This window comes from Otolemur garnettii, unplaced genomic scaffold, assembly GCF_000181295.1.
Source record: "Otolemur garnettii isolate 467f Iridium unplaced genomic scaffold, OtoGar3 scaffold00234, whole genome shotgun sequence".
NCBI classification, from domain to species: Eukaryota; Metazoa; Chordata; class Mammalia; order Primates; family Galagidae; genus Otolemur; species Otolemur garnettii.
The window spans coordinates 1,499,074-1,519,831 of record NW_003852629.1 but is presented as its reverse complement, the minus strand read 5'-3'; the positions used below and the strand labels follow the sequence as shown (position 1 = coordinate 1,519,831).

General features: G+C 41.5%; 1 protein-coding gene across 1 annotated transcript in view; it reads left to right on the top strand.

Moving 5' to 3' along the window:
* Positions 1-20,758, top strand: part of ASPH (aspartate beta-hydroxylase) — a gene marked incomplete at its 5' end in the record, with an annotated part of 181,780 nt that overhangs the window by 58,528 nt on the left and 102,494 nt on the right. The window contains one exon of the mRNA XM_023508263.1: positions 9,334-9,375. Within this exon, the coding sequence (XP_023364031.1) occupies positions 9,334-9,375 (42 nt within the window). The remainder of the gene's footprint in view (positions 1-9,333; positions 9,376-20,758) is intronic.

The following is a 20,758-nucleotide window of genomic DNA, read 5'->3' as shown; positions in this document are numbered from 1 at the left end:
AAAAAAAAAAAAAAGTTCATAATAATATAGTTACGAGTGGGCCAATCCCCTGGGCGTTATCACCATCATATCCAGCTGCAGAGTGGGAGATGATGAATTTTCTCATTGGGGAGGCATTGCGGAGGTGCACTTCTAAGCACATTTCATGGATTAACCTTTAATGGAGGTAGACGTGCTGTTACCTCTGTTTTACAGATGAGAACACTGAAGCCCAGCCGGGCAAAGTCACCTTCCCCAGGGCATGGAGCTGACAAGCAGAAGTAGTGCCGATCCTTGGTTTCCAGCTCCAGAGTCCATACTCTCAGCTGCTGGTTTTTTCAGAGGATTTAAAATAAGTGATCGTAAGAGCTGCTGAGACGTTTGAGAGCTATCTGGGTATGATAAAATTAGACATGTCAGATTCTTTGGCATCTTAATGTACATTAGTTCATTGATTAGGACTAAGGAAAGGAAGATCTAATTATGATATATGGTAGAAAAGTAAATTGGCCAGTAATTTAAATTTGGCCTTCCTTTTATATTACAAATGTGTAACTGCTTTGCAGGTATATTCTTAGTGAGAATATAGACGCTCACTCCCGAGAGTTGATTTTTCTGATACTGGAAGTCAACCATTTTGAATACTAGATTTGTAAAATAATCCCGGAATTCCGACCCCTTTAGCAGGTTTTCACCCTTTTTCTCAAACTCATATTTTCACTAGAAATCATATAGCATGCTTCTAGCAACCCTACAGCATAAATGTACACAGCACAAATAGAGTGACTTAGGAGGGAGTCATTTACGACATTCCTTTGAAGAGAATTTCCTGCCAAACAGTACTTAAGGTCCTGTGACTAACTGGGTTTGTTAATAATTTTTCTGTTATTCCATGCTAGAAAAGAATTTAAAAAGTTAATTTTATGTTTTGAGTGGTCATGTTATTCAGAACGGAGATCCATGAGCATCGTAGTTTCTGGGTAACTCTACTGCTCCTGTCCCTTGAAAATGAAGATGACACTTGCAACTCATCCCGCCGCTGAGTGTGCTAGCAGGGGTGACGGTTTCTATCCATCGCATCCACCCAGGACTTTCCCTCAGGCTTCTCTGTCATCCAGTACTTTCTGACAAGGATCAGTACTGCTTACAACCAGTTTTAGGGTGCCGGCTCTAGAGGTCATAGGCAGGGGCAGAGATGATATCCTGTTCTTAGCAGCCATTGTTAAATAAGTGCTCTCTCTCTATAATTGTTATTGATCTTTTATTCAAAAGCTATATGTCAAGGGACCACTGGGGTCCAGGCTGTGTGCTGGCCAGTGCCGGCCAGTGGAGACACACAGCAGAACAACACGGCCTCTGCCCTGGTGTGGCTCTCAGTCCTGCGGGCGCACAGTGGCGTGACACAGGTGTGATGCCGTGACACGCAGAGTGGTGTGCAGGCGCCTGAGGAAGGAGGGATAAGTCATAGAGCTGCAGAGTGGTGGTGCACAGAGGGAGGGGACTGCCTCCCATGCACTGCTGTGCCACTGTGAGCTGAGTTTGGAGCTGGCAGGGGAGCAGTGAAGGCAGCAGCTCTGGATGCACCAAAGCTGAGGCGAGTGCTGGGCGGGTGTGGGCAGCGAGGTCGAAAGCAGGCAGGCCTCCCTCCTTGCATTTAAAATCTGGATCTTGCCTAAAAGTGGCAGGAAGCCAATGAGAAAGTCCAAGCAGAGGGGTCGCGTGATCGGATCCCCATTGAAGAGAGTGGTGAGGAGGTTAGGAGGTAGATACCATCAGGGGTAGCTGTGCCAGGCTAAGCCAGGAATGTGGGAGCCTGGCTGTGGAAGATGAATGGATGGAGACTCGATTTCAGGAAAACTGGTGTTGGAAATGACCTGATGGGAGAGAGGGAGGAGCCGCCACTGGTTTCTGCGTTTCTGGCTGGAGTTCCTGTGAATGAATGGCAGGAGCTCGGTGGAGACCTGGGAGGGAGGAGGAAATACGGAAGGGTGAAGATGTGATGGGCTAGTGTGGGAGGTGCTGGGACCACGTGGGGGTAGAGTCTTCTGTCAATGTCGAGGAGCCTATATTCAGATTGTTCTAAATGGCAACTGAATTTTTTGAGCAACTTTCAGTGTCTTAATGTACTTCCGAAATGTTTCTTCCTCTCAATGTCTAGAAAATTCTTAAATTTAGAACTTCAAGTTAGACTCATTTTTTAAAACTTCTTCTACTGAGCTATAATTTACACGTAGGGAAGTGCTCAAACTTTGACGTGTGACGTGTCGTGCAGCCCAGCACCACTACCCAGATCAGGATGCAGAGCACTTTCAGAACCCAGAGGATCTCCCAGCCAGAGGGAACCACTGTTCTGACTTTCAGCATCACAGATTGATTTTGCCCACTTTTGAATTTAATATAAATAAAACCATAAACACACACACACTTGCTTTTGTAATTGGTTTCTGTTGCTCAGCTTCATGTCTGTGAGTTTCATCTGTCCTGTTAAGTGGAGTGGTTTGCACTTAGGCATAACTGTGTTGGGTAAAATACTGTAATTTTTTATCCATCCCCTGTTGATGGATATAGTGACTTTTTTCCAGTTTTATTTTTTCTAGGTGTTATGAGGAAAGCTGCTAGGAATATTCTTATACTTATCCTTTTAGTAGATATAAACACACATTCCTGTTGGATATGTAGAGGGCTACATAAAATTTCTAATTGTTCTACATTAGCACCAAACGAATCTACTTATATAAAAATTTTGGTTATACAAACATGCACATAGACAGATATAAACAGATGGATGGATAGAAACTGATAGGAAGAAAGGAAGGAAATACCATCACTCAGCTTTAGAAATTACATCAAAATTTTGCTGGGCTTTGATGTATACCAGCTGCTTTTTTCATCTAACTATAACATAAATCCACTGCTTACTGGTACAATAAATGATCTGAAATTTGGAGTGAAAAAATATTTGTAAAATGTTGGATAAGAATGAATTTTACTTCTTCTAAAAAAGAATATACTTTAATTATCAATCATTTATATTATCAATAACATCAAACAGTGAAATGAAGTGATTAATATGTTTTAGATGCAGCTTACAGTGCCCATTTGCCCCTTGAAGAATCTTTCTGTATTTATTTTTCAAATACCACACTAGATTTCTGTTTATTTCTTTTACTACAGTTAAAATATTGTTGAGAGAAAGAAATATAATGCTTGTGTTTCTCAAAAGATTGAGATTATTTAGTTGAACCTCAATTCTCAAGTGCTGTAAAGAACCTCAAATTTTCATCAGAAGCTTTGCAACTAATAATCCCTGGAGACTTCTCTGGGCAGTTACTCTGTTATCAAGTTGTGTTTAAAAGCAAAAAAAGAGCACTTAGTTCTGTTGGTGGGTTTCTTAAAAAGTAGAATGAAAATGAAGCAATTTCACAGTCTGTGTCTGGTTGGTCCTTTAATTTAGATTTCCCCTTATTTTTGCAGATACTTAAAGCTTCAGAAAGACTGCCCCTACTACCACAGGAGGATCAGCCTAACCATACGCTCCAAAAGATGGCTGTGATAGATCTTGTGAAGCAGTTACTGAGCAGATCAAGATCTTTGGGAAAGAGCACTAAAGATGTCTTGAATGCATTATAGTCCACTGGCATTTTAGTGTATTTTTATTATTATTTTTTTTTAGAAACTAATGTTTCTAAAAAATGTAATGTTACATTCCTACATGTCCTTTTTTGATAGCATTAGGCGATCCATTGGGTTTCTTTTTTTTCTTTTTGTGACAAAGTTTTTAAGTCTTATCTGAATTTAAGTGGTTTTTTTTTTTTTTGACAGAAGTTAATAATGATATTGATGATGTAGCAGCAGTTGTCTTTGGAGGGCTTTAGTATATTGTAGGAATGAACATGAACTGGGTTGGACCAACTAGTGTAAACTCTGCGTTAAATGTGATTTAAAGCCGTTCAGACTGCTCTGTGTCGGCTGTCTCAGCCACTACCAGATCATTAGCTGTGAAGGTGTGAATTGTACTGTATCTGTGCTATTCTTATCACAAATTTCTACGTTAGCTTCAAGTATTCTTGAAATCTCAAATTTTAAGGTTTCTGTAGCTTTTAGCTGGTTGGTTAGCAAAATTTAATACATTAATGGAAGTTTTAAATTATCATTAATTTATTTTTCAAAATGAGAGAAAAATTAAAATTTTCTGTCAAGACACGAAGAAAAAGAATGGCCTGCTATGTTACGCAAGATGCTTTCTGGCACCTCAGACTCAGCGCCTGATAGCTATAGTCCATTCAGCATTTATTTAAATTTTAGAAAATATGTATAAATCACTGGTGCATAACTTAAAGATCCTTCTGCCTTGGGCTAATTAAGTAAGGCCTGCTGCCCTAGAGACTGCTCAGTGCGCTCCCTAGAGGAACTCAGTCCCGCCCCCAGCTGGGTTGATTTAGGGGACAGGAGGAGCATTCCCAGGGCCCGAAGCCTGCTGCTATTTCACAACAGACGAGCTTTTTCCCTTGTACACTGCAGATTTTCTTCTGTATTGAATGTGGTTTATTTCCGGCTCAGAAAATGGTTGCCGTGATGAAAATATTCCTTTGTTAGGAAGGAAGGTAGCTACCACATCATTTGCAAAGAACCATGAGCTCTGAGAAAAGCCACAGAAGTGGTTTCATTTAGGTGTCGGGGTTAGCTCTTGATTATGTGAACATTAAGATAAGATGACTTTATCTTTTCCTGCTTTAGGGTTGAAATCAAAGAGATTCTATGTTTTTATTGTAGGTCATAGTTACAGTGTACTGAGTTCTGCATGCTGCCTCAGTGTGTCATGAAACCTGAAATAGTAATAAGTTACTAAGAAAAGCAATAGTTTTCTAAAGCTGTGACATGGGTAATACAGAGTTGATAACTCAAATCCTAATAAAGCTCTTCATATCGTGAACTATAGAACACTAACTACTTTTTACAAAGCTGTATTTTTTTAGGGAAACTTAGAAGTGACATAAAGCTGATAAATGAGTAAAATAAGTTTTGCTGGATTTTTATCTATAATCATCTCTAGATCTCTGGAAATTGACAATTTATTATGCTGTGGTCATCTTCAAATATTTTTTAATTCCAAATATCTGAATTAATGATCCTTGTCTTCACAAATAAGTGCCCATTGGGCAACATCAATGGATTTTCTAAAAGTAATGTCAATGTCTTCTGTTAAATGTTATTTGAGTGCAATAAAATACAAAATGATTCTCTATATTGTCATTATTTTGGGAACTATATTAAGCATTTTTAATTGTGTTGCATAATAAAATCTATTCACTAGTTAGAAAATCAATGCATGCATTTTTGATGACTAAAATCACAAAAGGACTATCGTCAGCCACTTTTCTTAATCTATTTCTAGTAGGTAATGCTTATATAACACACACTGTTATGGACATTGCCAGGGGGCAGGATTAAAATGAAATAGTCCCTGCAGCCATCCTTTGTAGGTTTTTGTCCTGTACCTAGAAGTTGTGATTATTTCCCACCCTCCCCCGGCTGTCAGAATATTAATTTCATTGTGAGTGGTTGGAAGTGCAGAAAATGGTATGGAAAGTTCCCTTTTCTCTCCCTTTTCCAATCTTTATTCTCTAGACAGAAAAGGAGAACTAGACAAGTAAGGAAGAAGCTCTTGAGGTTCTAGAGAGGGTTGGTTTCCCCTCCAGCTTGTCCAGAAGAAATAAAAATTAAAGGTTTTAAGGGTAAGCAGACCCACTATTATGGAATGTACCTACTCTGCTGAGTATTTCTCATGTTAGGGAGTGGAGTTTTCTCAGCAGATGGATGTTATCCCTGCTTGCCGGTGAGTACAGCAAGGATTGGAGAGGTGGGAGCACCTGCTGGCATGTGGATACACATGGGGGTTCCAGAGTGAATTCTTGGGCAACAGGTGAAAGGTGGAAGCAATTGGAGGAAGGACAAAGAGCAGAGAGGAGGTCGGTGAAACTATAAAAGGTGAGCGTGATACCGCACAAGCTCAGGGCATGTGAGTAGAGAGAAAGAGGGAGACAGGAAAGATGGGACCTGAAGACTGGGCAGTGCGGGCGTGCAGGGAGAGTGCAGTGTCCCACGTCCAGTTTGGAGAGGGAACAGATGCCTGTGTTATGGGGCCCTTGTAAGGATGAGTGTGCCTGGGAGGAAGTTGGCTTAGAATGTTCGTTGTGTCCAAAAAGAACAGGTCAGTAGCCAGATCAGCACAGGAGTTGGCATATAACAAGGATGCAGTGTCTCTAACAAAAGTGATTGTAATGATTGCATGACAATTTTTAAAAGATCAATATTCAATTTCTTGAGGGGTTTACCTTGTTCTGATAAAACTATCTTGAAAGGAGAAAAGAAGAGTAATGTTAGAACAGGTAAAGAATGTGTGGCATGTAATGTTTGGATGTGAGTATTTAAACACTAGATAGGAGTGACAAGTGAGTTTGTGCTGCGGTAGGTTTGGGCTCAGCATATAGCTCCTCTAATAAAGGAACAGCTCATTATTGGTTTATACAGAGTTTGGAATTGGCTTTATTCTGGAGCCCTAGATAAGGTTGCTTAGCCACTATAAGTTTCTATGCCTCAATGTCCTTATTAGTAAAATTATAGCCAACTCTTAGGGCTGATGAGAAGTTTAAATGGGATAATATGTGTTAAGCGCTTAGAAAAATGCCTGGCATATAGTAAGTATGTCATAAGTTAGTTTCCTTTTGGCATAGGAAGGTCCGTAGGCGGTCTCCCAGAGAAGCATCATTAAAATAAAGGTAACACTTTATTCTTAGCTGGGCAGAATACTAGTCAGGTAGGCTGCATGCCACAGAACATGGCTTTACCTAAGCTGGATGTAAGCACTACAAACCAGACAGGTGAAGACATCTCCTCTGCGTATTTTCTCTGTGGCCAAACATGTTTCAGAGCTCAGCTTGTTGAAGTGTGGTGAGGGACAGAGGGAACACAGAATGGGAACAAGGCCCTGGGGCCTGGAGTGAGCTGGGTCTGGCCTGTCACCCCCACCTTTGGGACTGCATGGGAGGAGGAGGGAGGTGGTAGCCCCTGCTTCTCAGAGAGTGTCCAGCTTCACTGTCCCTCCAGGGTCATGGGAGGAAGTGAGTCCAGGGGACATGGAGGAGCTGGCCAGGGTCCTCTCACATGGGTTTGGCACCTTCCACTTCTGTTTGCACTTCAAACCACTCCCCTTTCCTCTGTGGGGAGCTCTGAACTCCCCCATCTACTTTATCTACTATGGTTGGAAACTTGCATTTTGTGCTTGAGTCTTCAAATCACATCAGCCAGGTGCACCTGCTGGTGACGTGGAGGGTTGTGGTCTTCCTGCACATGCTGCTGAGCCCAGGAGAAGGAGCTTCCAGACTGAGGCGTGTGATGCTGCATCCCTGATGTCTGCAGACTGCAGGCAAACACTAGGAGGGGCTCAGTTAATAGCCACTGAGTGGGATTGAACGATCTAGTTCTGCTATATAAAGAAGGAGGTTACAGTTACTAAGATCAGAAATTCTAGAACAGCAGAGATCAAGTCCTTCCTTTCTCCCTTCTCTTCTGTCCCTTCCTCCTTCTCCTTTCTTTTCTTTCTTTCTTTTTTTGAGACAGTCTCACTTTGTCATCCTAGATAGGGTGCTGTGGCATCAGAGCTCACAGCAACCTCAAACTCTTGAGCTCAAGTGATCCTCTTGCCTCAGCCTTCTGAGTAACTGGGACTACAGGCTTTGGTCACAATGCCCAGCTAGTTTTTAGAGATGGATCTCTTGCTCTCGCTGGTCTCGAACTCCTGACCTCAATCAATCTCCCACCTCGGCCTCCCAGAGCGCTAGGATTACAGGTATGCACCACCGCACCCGACCTCCTTTCCCTTTTAAAAAATATCCTGTATTTTGCTTATAGCACTGCCCAGGAGATGTGTGCTGCCAACTTGTGCAGCCTACTCTTTGCAGAAGAGTGGACCTGTACTTCTCCATCCCCTCATTTCCTTTTCACGGAGTGGTGCAGTGCTGAGGACATAGGCTGTGGAATCATAGCACCTTGACAGCATGGGCCCCTTTAATTAGTTGCTCAGTGTCAGCTCCCTCCTGTGCACAGAGAGGGAGGTAAGATTCGCCCACAGAGTGTGAGAGAACAAGAGGACCCATAGCCCCAGAGAAGCACACTAGATTGCAAATGCACTTCCCTTTTCTTCCTCTTACCTAAAATCTCAAAAGAGCAAAAATGCTTGAACTACAACAAAAGTCCCTCCCTGCATTAAATCCTGCCTGGATTTATTCTCACTTCCCCACATATAAGTGTTTTACATGAGTGACTGAGGGACACTGGGCTGCCCACGTCCGTGTTGGTGTACCATTGACCACCTCTTTGGCTGTACCCACGTCCTCTGGCATCCACTGTGGGGAAAGGACAGAGTCTATGATCTTTTAAATCAGTCTTCAAAACTCTATGTCGTGCCTAATGTGTGTGTGCGTGTGTTCTCAGAAATACCCAAAGACTAGATAAGTACCTACTGGGGCTATAATCAAGGGGTCTACCTTGAAAATGAACTAGATTCTAAAGTACATCAAACAGTAGGCTTGATACGGAATCACAGGTGCAGAAGTGGGGGCGTAAACACAGGGTCATCTCTTATGCTCGTGTCCATGAGAGGGCGGGGTGTTCTTTGATGGGTCCATGCTCTTAGTGGGTGTCGTCACTGGGCTCCTAACCCCTTTGCCAGGGAGACGCTGACTGGGATTAACCTAATTGGGGCTGACACAGGTGAGCTCCTGGGTTGATCCTGGGCTTCTCAGCAAGTGAGCTAATGCTGAACACCTGGGCTCCGGCACCGCCCCTGCCCCAGGGCAGCATCTGTGTGTGCAGTGATATATCCTTAGGGTGGTGGGTGGTGAGACAGTATTCCAAGTGCTGTGACTTACTGCGTTCCTTTAAAGCATACGTGTCAATTATAAAAATCCTATGGTTTTAGGGGGCAATAAAAATAGTGAACAATCTTTGATGATGGGTTCTCCTCACATGTTCACCCCTTATATCCGTGAAGACATTTGGGGTTGGTGGCCATCCCCACTCTAGCCACCTTCTCTTACAGAAAAGGAACACTTAGCCTGGTACCCCCCCCGCCCCCCCCCCAGTCACTCTCAGTGACTTTTATAAGTAAATGAGCATAAGTCTTGATATTTTGTAATGAGTTTTATGTGTAAAGAAATCTAGGAAAATTGAAATGTATGCCCAGTTATATCTTTCTTAAATTATATTTGTTTGAAGTCATTTAAATATTATCCTGCCTTTTGAGTTATTGAATGGAGACTTACATGGTACTTATGTTTTGTCTTTAATTTTCAGAAACAAATAGAAAAATGGATGATCCTGAACCAAAAGAGAAAGGTGAGATTGTCAAATAAATAGCTTTTAAATAATATGATTTTATTTTATATCACTAATTAAAAGAAATTGCCATGGGGTTTATTATTTCAATGATTTTATTAATAAACACTTAATGTTTTTCACAAACATTAAAAGTTAAGGCTCAGAGAGATCACCTGGTTTTTAGTTCTAGTTTTGTCATTCACTACATGTGTGCCCTTGGGAGAATTACCTAACCTTTGTTCCTCGGTTTCCTCTTTTGTACCTCGGTTTCCTCTTTTGAACCACAGGAATAATAAAGAGTTCCAACTTCATAAGGCTGTGTCTCTATAATAGTAATTAATTAAAAAATAATAAAGTGGAAGAAAGCAATGTTTAACACAGGGAAAGCACTTAGGAAATATTAAATATCATTTATTGTTGATATGTTGACATCTGTGCTCGGTAATAGGAACCCAAAGATTACTAGAACATGATATCTTTTTGCAAGGGACTCGGATTTATTAGAAAGACAGATAAGTAAATAAAGTTATAGCCTACAGAAAGAATTATCTCTGCCTTCCAAAAGTTTATTACAGATTCATTCTAATAGATTTAATAACTCATAGTATTTCAGTTAAGTTCTCATGGATGTTCCTTTAACTTACTCAGAGTGAGAAACTATTTTTCATGTCAAAAAATTATATGGATGATCATAAAAGTAGTGTTATATTTTTAGTATTGATTGAATGATAAGGTCTTTAATGGTTAAATGTTATTACAGTTTCAGGGATTAATTTAATTTGTGGTGATGAAAATGGTATCTACACTGGAATCTACCTGTACACAGAACACCCAAGGTGTGACCTAGTGTGTAAATAACACCTTGTAAATGTGTGGAGTTGCTCACCTTGGGCTGTAATTCACAACCCACAGACTGAGAATTAGGCACCTGCCTCATGCAATTTTTTTTTCCTAACTAGTTGTTTTAAATTATTGTTAAAGTAATACAAGGAAATAGTTTAAGAAGTTAAGCCTCAGAATGCAAAGCGACAGTCTCTATCCCACCATTCCCTATCCCTGAGTTCCACTTCCTAAATTTCTTTTAGCTATTTCCTTTTCGTACTTATCTTGATTCTGTCGTTTTCTCCTTAATACTGGAAACTGTTGGTTGACTTTGTTTAGTAGATGGTTGGGATTAGTGCCATCATACTTAGTTCAACCCTTCGCTGCCTCATTTCCCGATCTTCCAAATATATCTTTGATGTCACTGTAGTAGACAGTGTGACAAGCTGAGGAGGAGACAGGAGGCAGAAAGGAGCTGTCAGCAGCTTTTGGTAGCTGATCACTTCCTCTGCCTCAAACCCTCCCTCTCTTGGCTGCTGGGCAGCACATTCTTTTGGTTTCTCTCTTGCTCTCTGCGCTTGCTTCTTAGGCTATTTGGATGGATCTGTCCCGTCCCCCAGAATGTTAAACATTGGTGTGCTCCAGGCCTCAGTCTTCACAGTATTCTCCACTTGTGCACACTCACTTAGGTGATTTCAGCTAATCTCGTTTTTTTTTTTTTTGCAGTTTTTTGGTCGGGGCTGGGTTGGAACCCGCCACCTCTGGCATATGGGGCTGGTGCCCTACTCCTTTGAGCCACAGGTGCCACCCGCTAATCTGGTTTTCAGTTCCTCTCCATTTGACATAGATTGCCAAATTTACCCACAGCCTGGGTCTCTGTTCTGAGCTGCAGACTGGTGTGGCCAGTTGCCTATGAGGTGTCTATGTGGTAATCCCAAATGGTTTTCTCATAATCACTTCAAACCTAACAGGTCTCAAACTGGACTCCTGATTTATCCCAAACTCAAAATGCACTCATCCTACACACCTTCTCTTCCATGCCTCCCTGTCATCCCCTCAGCAAATCTTGTTCGAATCCCTTCACTCAGAATCCAACTACTTCCTTCCACTTCCACCCCCTACTACCCCGTCCAAGCCTCCACTGTCTCTTGCCTGGATTATTCCAGCAGCCTGCTAATGAGTCTTCCTGTGTCCACTCTTGGGTCTTTATAATCTTTCTCAATATGTGTACAGTAGCCACAGTGAAACCTAAGTCATATCATGTTGCTGAGATCCCTCCAACATTGTCATCTGTTCTTTAGAGTAAAAGCAAAGTCTTTTGCAGGGGTTTACAAGGCCTCACACAATCCATTCTCCCTCCTTTTCTATAGGTTTCCTCTCCAACCTCATGTCCTGTGATTCTCTCTGCTCCTTCTATTCCAGGGACAGTGGCTTACATGCCAAGCACACCCACACCCACAAGGCCTGCGGCTTTACTCCTCCTCCTCTGCTGCCCTCAGTGAGCCTCCCTGGCCCTGGTTTTATTTAAGACCACACCCCCTTACGCAGTGGTTCTCAAGTTTCCTAATGCTGCGATGTATTTTCATTGTTACAAAGGGGTCGCAGCCCACAGGTTGAGAACTGCTGCCTTACAGCTGTGTCCTCGGTCCTTGTTTTATTTTCTCCACTGCACTGTCATCATATGATAAACTGGCATTTTCATTCTTTAGTGTTTATTATCTGAACCTCCCACTGAAATGACATTCCCATGAAGACACATTTCTCTTCGTTTTGCTCACTGGTTCTAGAATTATGCTTGGTACACAGTAGGTGCCCAGTAGCATTGGTTGAATGAATTTATATTATGTTTTAATTAATAAGAATCAATATCAAAAGATGTTAAAGACTATAAAATCCAAAGTGAAGGCCTAAGAGCCAGAACCCAGATGGAAATCCCAGGATGGAAATCTGTGGAAGAGCCAAAACTCGAGAGGGAGGTTCTGGGCAGGAAATGGCATTTTTGCTGTTCCTCAAGAAAACAGCACGAGTCAGTGTGTCAGAGCCTGGTAGACCCACAGGGAAAAGAAAATCTTTATTTAAAAACACTTTAACCTTAAATTTTTTCATCTAGAAATGAAGATAGTGATTCTTAAGCCTCACAGAGGATACATCATAGCAGAAAGATAAAGTAACGTATATAAATAATGATTAACAAAAATGTGTATATTGCCATAATATTCTGAAATAAAAAAAAATAACTCAATCTGGTACTGTTATTATCCAAATCTCAGCCTACTACTTTTATTATCCAAATATCTGGACTTTAGGTTGCTCTGATTAGCAATTAAATTAGATGATTTGGAGATCTAACATGGGTGTGCTGATTTTTTATTTTGTTAGAATACAACTTCTTAAAAAAATCCAATCTACTATCATAGTTATTTACAAAAGCTAAGGTCTTGTCAGTTTCCAAAGTAAGGCATGTATAATTTAAAAATAAAGGACACTTTTAAAAATATTGAATACATGTAGCTTTATGGGAAAATCACAAATATGATTCACATCATTGTTTGCCTTAGACCAATGAACATTTTGTTATGTGGCTGCATGGCAGAGACCACTGTTACGGTACACGGAGGCTGAGGCCCTGCCTCTCCACGGGGAGAATGCATTGTGAGGCCTTGCAAACCACTGCAGGGCACTGAGGCTGTGTCCCAGCTCCACGTTCCCTCAAGTACCTCATGATCCCGGATTCCTGAGTGTCACAGAGAAGGGGAAAAAAGAAGCCCTTTTTGTCCTTTACTCATATTTCCTTTTTCTATGTTGGCTAGGGAGATGAGCATTTTAAAGGAAAATTCTGGTTTTCTGTTTTTAAAAGATAGGGTTTTGGTATGTTGCCCAGGCTGGAGTAGATCTCCTAGGCTTGAGGGGCCTCCTGCTGTAGCATCCCAGGTAGCTGGGACTATAGGTAGATACCACTGTGCCTGGCTAAGACCCTGGTTTTCTTAACAGCGCCCCATCTTTCCCCTCCCTCCTACATGTTTTTAAGACTTGAGTTATATATCAGGTTCAAGTCAACCCTCCAAATCACTGCATTCCCATTAAAATTAAAGTCATTAATACAGTTTACAAAACCGAAATTTTAATGTCTTAAAAAGACATGAGTGTATTTCTAAGTCTCATAAATGGGGCCACTTTAGTGGCTCATGTAGGACCCAGTTTCTCTCTTGCCATTCTGCCATCCAGAGTTCATTAACCTTCTGCTCCAGAAGGGCTGTCCTAAGTGCCAGTCACTCATCTGCATCCAGATAACAGGAAGGGGGCTGGAGAAGAGCATTTAACTGACAGAATTTGTTAAAGCTGCAGCTCAGGGTTCTAGTTCTAAGGAAGAAGGGCCTAGTGAATATCGGGAGGAAGCCGTAATTAGTTTTAGAGGCAGAATTTCCTCCTTTTGTTACCAAAATGTATTCAACTGCCATATTTTAGGAACACGGCTACTGTTTTATGCTAAAAAGCTTGACAGACATTCAGAATATGTATTTTTTATAACACATTTACCAAAAGAAGAAAGCCCACAGATTCCTTCATCCGCATCCCCTAAAATATTTGCATGCCTAGGACATGGCAGGATTGTTCTAGACAAGTGGGCAAGATGAGAGCAAAAGAGACAGGGTCCCTGCCCTGGGGGAGCTCACACCTCAGCGGGGAGAACAGCAGTACCCACAAAAAACAAGCAGACAAAGCAGGAGAGGGTGCTGCGGGAGAAGGGGGGCTGAATCAGGAAAGTTCTCTCAGTTATTAGAGACGCGATCCAGGCCGCTGTGTGGAGACTGAGGACACTTTGAGCCGGAAAGTTTGTGCGAAAGTCCTGAGACTCTGAAGCACCTTGAACAAGCCAAGAGTGAATGCAAAACAGTTACAGAAGGTCTGGGAGCAGATGGTTGCAGGAACCAGAACTGTTTTCCATGCAGTGGGTCGCCACCTCCAGCCCGCCCATGTCTCTGTACCAAGCAGAGTCCTTGCCCATTCACCCATTGGCTGTTTGCTTCTAGGAGGTCGCCCGCTGTGCTTCCTCCCAAGGAGAGGGTTGGGAGGCCAGATGGTGGCCATGGTTTATTGCAGATACACAAGAACCCCAGCAGCCCTGCAGCTCACAAGGCAGTCCCGAGCCCCACGTGGGGAGGAGCTTCCAGTCAGCCTCAGCCACTGTGCACTGCCCTGCCTGGGGTCCGCTGTGCATAGGCCTAACCTCCAGGGTCTCTGCTGCTGAAGGAGGTGTTCTTGGGGAGTGTAGGGACTGGGTCCCTAGGACCTGCTCAGTGTGACAGCTTCTCTTGATAGGTTTGTCATGCTCTGGGCTTTTAAAATTGGCCATTGAGGCCCAGCACAGTGCCTCATGCCTGTAATTCCAGTACTTGGGGAGGCCAAGGCAGGTGGATCCCCTGAGCTTAGGAGTTGGGGACCAGCCTAGCAAGAACGAGACCCCATCTGTACTAAAAATAGAAAAACTAGGGGAATTGTGGTGGGTGCCAGTAGTCCCAGCTACTCAGAAGGGTGAGGCAAAAGGATCGCTTGAACCCGAGTTTGAGGTTGCTGTTGGCTGTAATATCAGGTCACTCTACCCCAGGGTGACAGTGAGACTCTGTCTCAGAAAAAGGAAAGAAAGGAAGGAAGGTGGGAAAAAAAAAATGGCAGTTTGGAACCAATCACAAGATGTTTATAATTATTTTATTAAGGGTGAAATTTAGGACGATGAGGAAAATGGATGAGGAATTAGTGTTGCCACAGCGTCATTGAAAATCCTGTTCAGGCAAATTGTCATATTTTTAATTCAGATATATATAGTGCTATTAACTGGTAGGGAAGAGAAAAGAAGAAATATCTGGTTTTGGAATATGTAACAAAAAATGTGCTTCAACACAATTGTTTTATAATAACAAATAGAGTTTTTTTAATGGCAGTTGTAAATTTGTCTCAGGATAAATTATTAGGTTGATAAACTTTACCTGTATTATCTTCCCTCTAGAATATTGATGAGAGTGAGAAGACATTGTTTTCACTTAGAATTAATAAATCTATGACCCGTTTGTTCTCACAGAGAATCAGATTTAGTCCATTTTGGTAGTGTCACGGGATTAGAATAGGCTTATTTCAAAACAGGCCCTCATTTGGAGATGTCTATTCTTACATCAAATCAGATTATTTATATCTGTTTTAGATAAAATTGCTATAAGGGCTTCTCCCCACTGGATGTCATCTTTGCCCACATATTCCGTATTCCAAAGTCATAAAATGTGAGTGTGAACTCCAATGCAAGAATGGCTTATGAGGTGAGAAATTCAAACAATTATTGTTATTCATCCATTTATTTAATACATATTGGATGGGCCAGGCACTGTTTTAGGCACTGGGACTATACCAGTCAATAAAACAAAGTTCCAGCTCTCATTATACTCACATTTCAGTGTGTATATGGCTGTTGGTAGCGGGTGGACATGTCATTTTTAGAAGTTAGAATATAATAGGCAGTGATGAGTATTAACAGGAATATACAACGGGAAAAGAAAGCAGAGAATGGCAGTGGGCAGGAGGTGTTGCTCAGAAGGAACTGTCTGACATGGGCGCCTTGGACAGTGACATCTAAGCAGAGATTTGAAGAGTCAGTGGAGTGAGCTGCACCACCACCTGGGAGCGGGGCATTCAGGGCGGTGGAGGGCATGCTCATAGTCCCTGCTGTGTGTGTGCCCAGCATGCCTGAGGCTCAGCAAGGAGGCCATGTTGGGGCAGAGGGCAGGAGTGCATGAGACACAGGACTGAAGGGCAAGTGAGGGCTTTGCAAGGAGGTGGGACGCTACTGGAAGACTGAGTAGAAAATAGATAAGATCTGCCTTATGTTTTCAAAGGTTCATTCTAGTAAGAGGGCAGGGAGACCATTAGGAGGCTACTGCAGTAGTCCAGGTGGGGAATGAGGACTGGGAGTAGGGTGTAGGGTGAAGGTGTTAGTAGTGTTTAGATTCTGCATGGATTTGGACATAAAGTCAGTAGGGTCTGCAAATAGGTAGGATCATGGGGTATAAGACAGAGAGGCGTCAAAGATGACACTAAGCTTCTTAAAAAGGTGTGCTTTGACAAACTCACTGAGCACAAAAATATGCAATGTGTTATACTGATTTAGTGCATAGCATGTATCAAGTGTCAGTCATTAGTTGAGGATTTATGTTCCTTTAAAGAAATTTGAAGAACAATGGAGTACCCATGCCTACAAAAAAGGAAATATGTTTTTGCTTGTGTGTGTGTTAGATAAAATTTTATTTGTACACATATCGTTGACATTTCCTGAAATTTTTAAAAACTTAGACTAACATGTAGTATCCCATTATGTTTTTCATTATAATTAAGAATATATTTAAACAAGTTATATTGTGAATGTTTAAAGATTTACTGATTACTATTTGTAGTCTTTTAAAAATGAACAATCAATGCCCTAAGAAAACACCAGATGGCACTAGAAAACAAGTCATATTCACACTAACAGCAATTACATTTGTAATGCAGCTTTAAAAAAAGGCTGTGACTTCTTTTCCCAATATGTCTAAATCTTTGGTGATTTTGAATTCATTGAATTATTGAGACATATTTTGAATTATTCCTAGAATTTCTAATTCCAACTTTATTTTCATTCTGTTGATCTTATTTGCCATCCAAATTCTAAATTTGATTTCTGACCACTTTGAGATACCATCTAACTCCAGTAGAAGTAGCCCACATAACAAAATCTCAAAACTACATATGTTGGCGTGGATGTGGAGAAAAGGGAACACTTCTGCACTGCTGGTGGGAGTGCAAGCTAGTACATTCCTTTTAGAAAGAAGTTTGGAGAACACTCAGGGAACTAAAAATTGACCTGCTGTTGGATCCTGCAATTCCTCTACTAGGAGTATATCCAAAAGACCAAGAATCACTTTGCAATAAAGATATTTGCACCAGATTATTCATTGCAGCTCAATTCGTAATAGCCAAGTCATAGAAGAAGCCCAAGTGCCCATCGACCCATGAATGGATTAATAAATTGTGGTATGTGTATACCATGGAATACTATGCAGCCTTAAAAAAGATGAAGCCTTTACTCCTTCTTATGTTTACGTGGAGGGATCTGGAATATATTCTCCTGAGTAAAATGTCCCAGGAATGGAGGAAAAAGTATCCAATGTACTCAGTACTTCTATGAAACCTACTTATATTTATTCACACTTTCTTATGAAAGATAGAACACAACTATAGCCCAGGAAAGGAGAGAAATGGAGTGGGAAGGGAATGAGGAGGGGTTTGACAGAGGGAGGGTAAAAGGCAGGACCATAACTATGGAGCATATGACAAGGATACAAGTCAAATCTGTGAAGTGTAGAACATATGTTTTGGCACAATAATCAAGTAAATGAGGTGAAAGCTATGTTGACTGGTTGAATGTAACCACGTCAGATTGTATAAAAAAAAATAAGCATGTTATACCCCACACATGCATGAATGTATTCATGATCTATGTGTATTTGACTTAATAATAAAAAAAAGAGCTGTGATGGCTATATCATAGCAAGGAAATCAGCTTGATGCCAGTAGCACCTCATATGGAGAGCTCTTAGTTTTCTGCGATCATAAGAAAAATAAAGATAGATCATGAATGGTTAATAACATTATCCAGAAGTTTTCATATTTTAAAAAATCTCTAATGAAGCTTTTCCAATGCTTCTTAAACTGTGTGTGACGTACTTGTGCAAAGTTGTTTTCCATTGCTAAGGGGATAAAAACTAAACTCTTTAGCATAGCACATGAGGCATCTCAGGATATACATAGCTCCTGCCCAGAGCTTTTCTCTGTTTTTTTCCTTATCTTTTTGCTTGTCTTTCGTCTCCTCATTTCTGTTTCTTAGAACTAAGCTTAAATGTTATCTCTTTCAGGAAGGCACTTCTGACTGCACTTCTGTCTCCTGGCCCAGACCACTGGTGTGCTTCTCCTTTGTGTTCTTAAAACATCTTGTGCTTTTACAGATTTGTGGGGCATATTTTAAGTGATTTCCTTAAATTCTAGACAAAAAAAATTTCCTAAGGTTACGAACTATGCCCAACCCTTCTCCTTTGAATTAATCGGGGTTATCCAGTGTGTATGTCTATGTGTGTGTGTGTGTAGAGACAGAGATACAAAGACATTTATTTTAAGGAGCTGGCGCACATGACTCCAGAGCCTGGCCAGTCTGAAGTCTGCAGGGCAGACTGGCAAGGGAGACCCAGGGAAGACTTGATGTTGCCATCTGAGTCCAAAGGCAGTCGCCAGGCAGAATTCCTCTTTCTGGAGGAAGGTCAGTCCCTTTGTTAAGGCCTTCATTTGATTGGGCGAGACTTATTTACATTAAGAATGGTAATCCGTGTGGGTGGAATGTGAGAGGACTTGCTGAGGAATAGAGGCAGATAAAGCTATCTTCTTGAAGCATTTATTTAGATTATAATTTATGAAATATTTTAACAATTAGGGAATGCAGATTGTGAGGCAAGGGATAAAGAACAGATAGGAGATGTGGATGTTTCAGAGAGTTTGTGCCTGGGGAGATGACAGTGAGTATCGGGAGCCCCAAAAGTCTGTTGAACACAACAGCACAGGCCTTCGGTAAAAAGGACACGAAATGTCTTGTGTCTGGAGGCCTGACCCTTCCCCCCACAGAGAGCCTGTACAAAGGTCTCTGAGAGCTGAATGAGCCTTGCAAGATGCGCTGGGAACAGTATGGGAAGCTGGCTCCCTGCTAAGAGAGACAGTCTCTTAGGGCTAGATAAGAGTAACAGTTTCTTTCTCCCCTGCTCCTGTACCCGCATGGCATCAGCTTATCTGCCCCGCAGGGACCTGGAGACTTAATTGCCTCCTGTGAAACAGTGTGCATGGTCAAACATGAGGTCTGCTCTCACATTCTGCTTCTAAGCTTTGTTCCTTGCTTCACTAACTACACCCAATTCTTTAGAGTACAGTATAAGTAATTAAAGAGCAACTTAGGTTGCTTAGAGTAGCTAAGTTAAAGTGGTGAATACCATAAAAGATGATGTAGAGTGCAGCTTTTTGCTTTGCCCCATGATTATTCATTTGCTTATTTGAATACAATGTATGTAATAAATAGTGAGTTAATGCAGAACACAGGGCCTTTGCCGTTACTGGCGCTGGTGGCATTGGTCTCTTGGACCCACTCTTTTTAAATCTTACTTTGTTGCTTTTGTCTTTATTTCTTTCATTCTCTTGTCACTCCCAAGCATTGGGGATACTCATGGGTTGTGTGTGTTTACCTTCTACAGTCGGCTTTATCCAAAGTCTATTAATTTACATACTTAAAAAAAAAAACCTTCATGGCAGCATCTAGACACATTCAACCAACTATCTGGGTACCACGGCCAAGGCAAGTTAGCGCATAAGATTAACCTTCACATCCTTCCAATGGCTTTTAACCATTACATAGCAGGTGCTGAGTAATAGTCATGGTATGAAAAAATATAATTAATCTTCTTTCCTTTAATTGCCTCTTCATCTGATGGAGGTAATATGATACATAAATGGCCTAAATGTGAGTAGGAAGAGTTTATAAACAAAAAACTCAAAGAATGAATGTACTTTAAGTGTCTGCACTTTTACTTATTTTATTTAAGTTATTTTCATATAGGTGCTCATTTAATCCTTTCCTAAAATTTTGTGAGTGGAGCATTTTTTACGTCATTTATTTAAATATTTTTTCTTCTTTGTCACTTCTCTACTTTTGGGACTTCAATTACATGTATATTAGATTGCTTGACAGTGTCAAGGTTTAACACATGCTCACTAGTGAGTGATTGATCTTATTTCATTCCAGAACACTGAGTTACTTGGGGGATTGCCCCCCAGTCACAAAATGTCTCTAGGCTTGCCAGGAGACTGTCCTGTTCTCAGGATTTCCTTTTAATGTGATAAGAATCAGTAACTGTCCTTTGCAAGCATGGTGTCCATTCCTCTACACTATCTAAATTTACACTTGGGTAGCCAGACACAAGTTCTGTCCTTTTACACCTCAAGCCAGCAGAACTTCTATTTTCTGCTGCCCAAACTATGTTTGTATTTAGGAAATGCACTTGGGCAAAACATGAACTTTTAAACTTTGCCAGCAGCAGCTCTTTCATGGGCAGGTTTCTTTAGCAGTCAGTCTGCAGGAAGGGCCCAGTGATTGTTGCCTCCTGGTGTTCATGCCTCTGTGTAGTCCTCTCTCCACGGAGTGGGGCTAATCTGTAAGACAAATAGGATATTGCAGAAAGACAGAGTGTGGCCCCTCTACCCTCTCCCTCTTGCTTCCTTTTTCACCATGTGATCTCTGCACATGCTGGCTCCCTTTCTCCTTCTGCCATGAGTGGAAACAGTCTGAGACCTTAGCAGATGCAGATGCTGGAGCCTTGCTTCTTGTAGAGTCTTCAGAATCATGAGCTAAATAAAACTCTTTCTTTTCCTTTATGTATTTAACAAAGAAAGAAATGACAGAGTGTGACTTCCAAAGCTAGGTCATAAAAGGTGTGGCAGCTCTTTGCTCTCCTTTGGGTCACTTGTT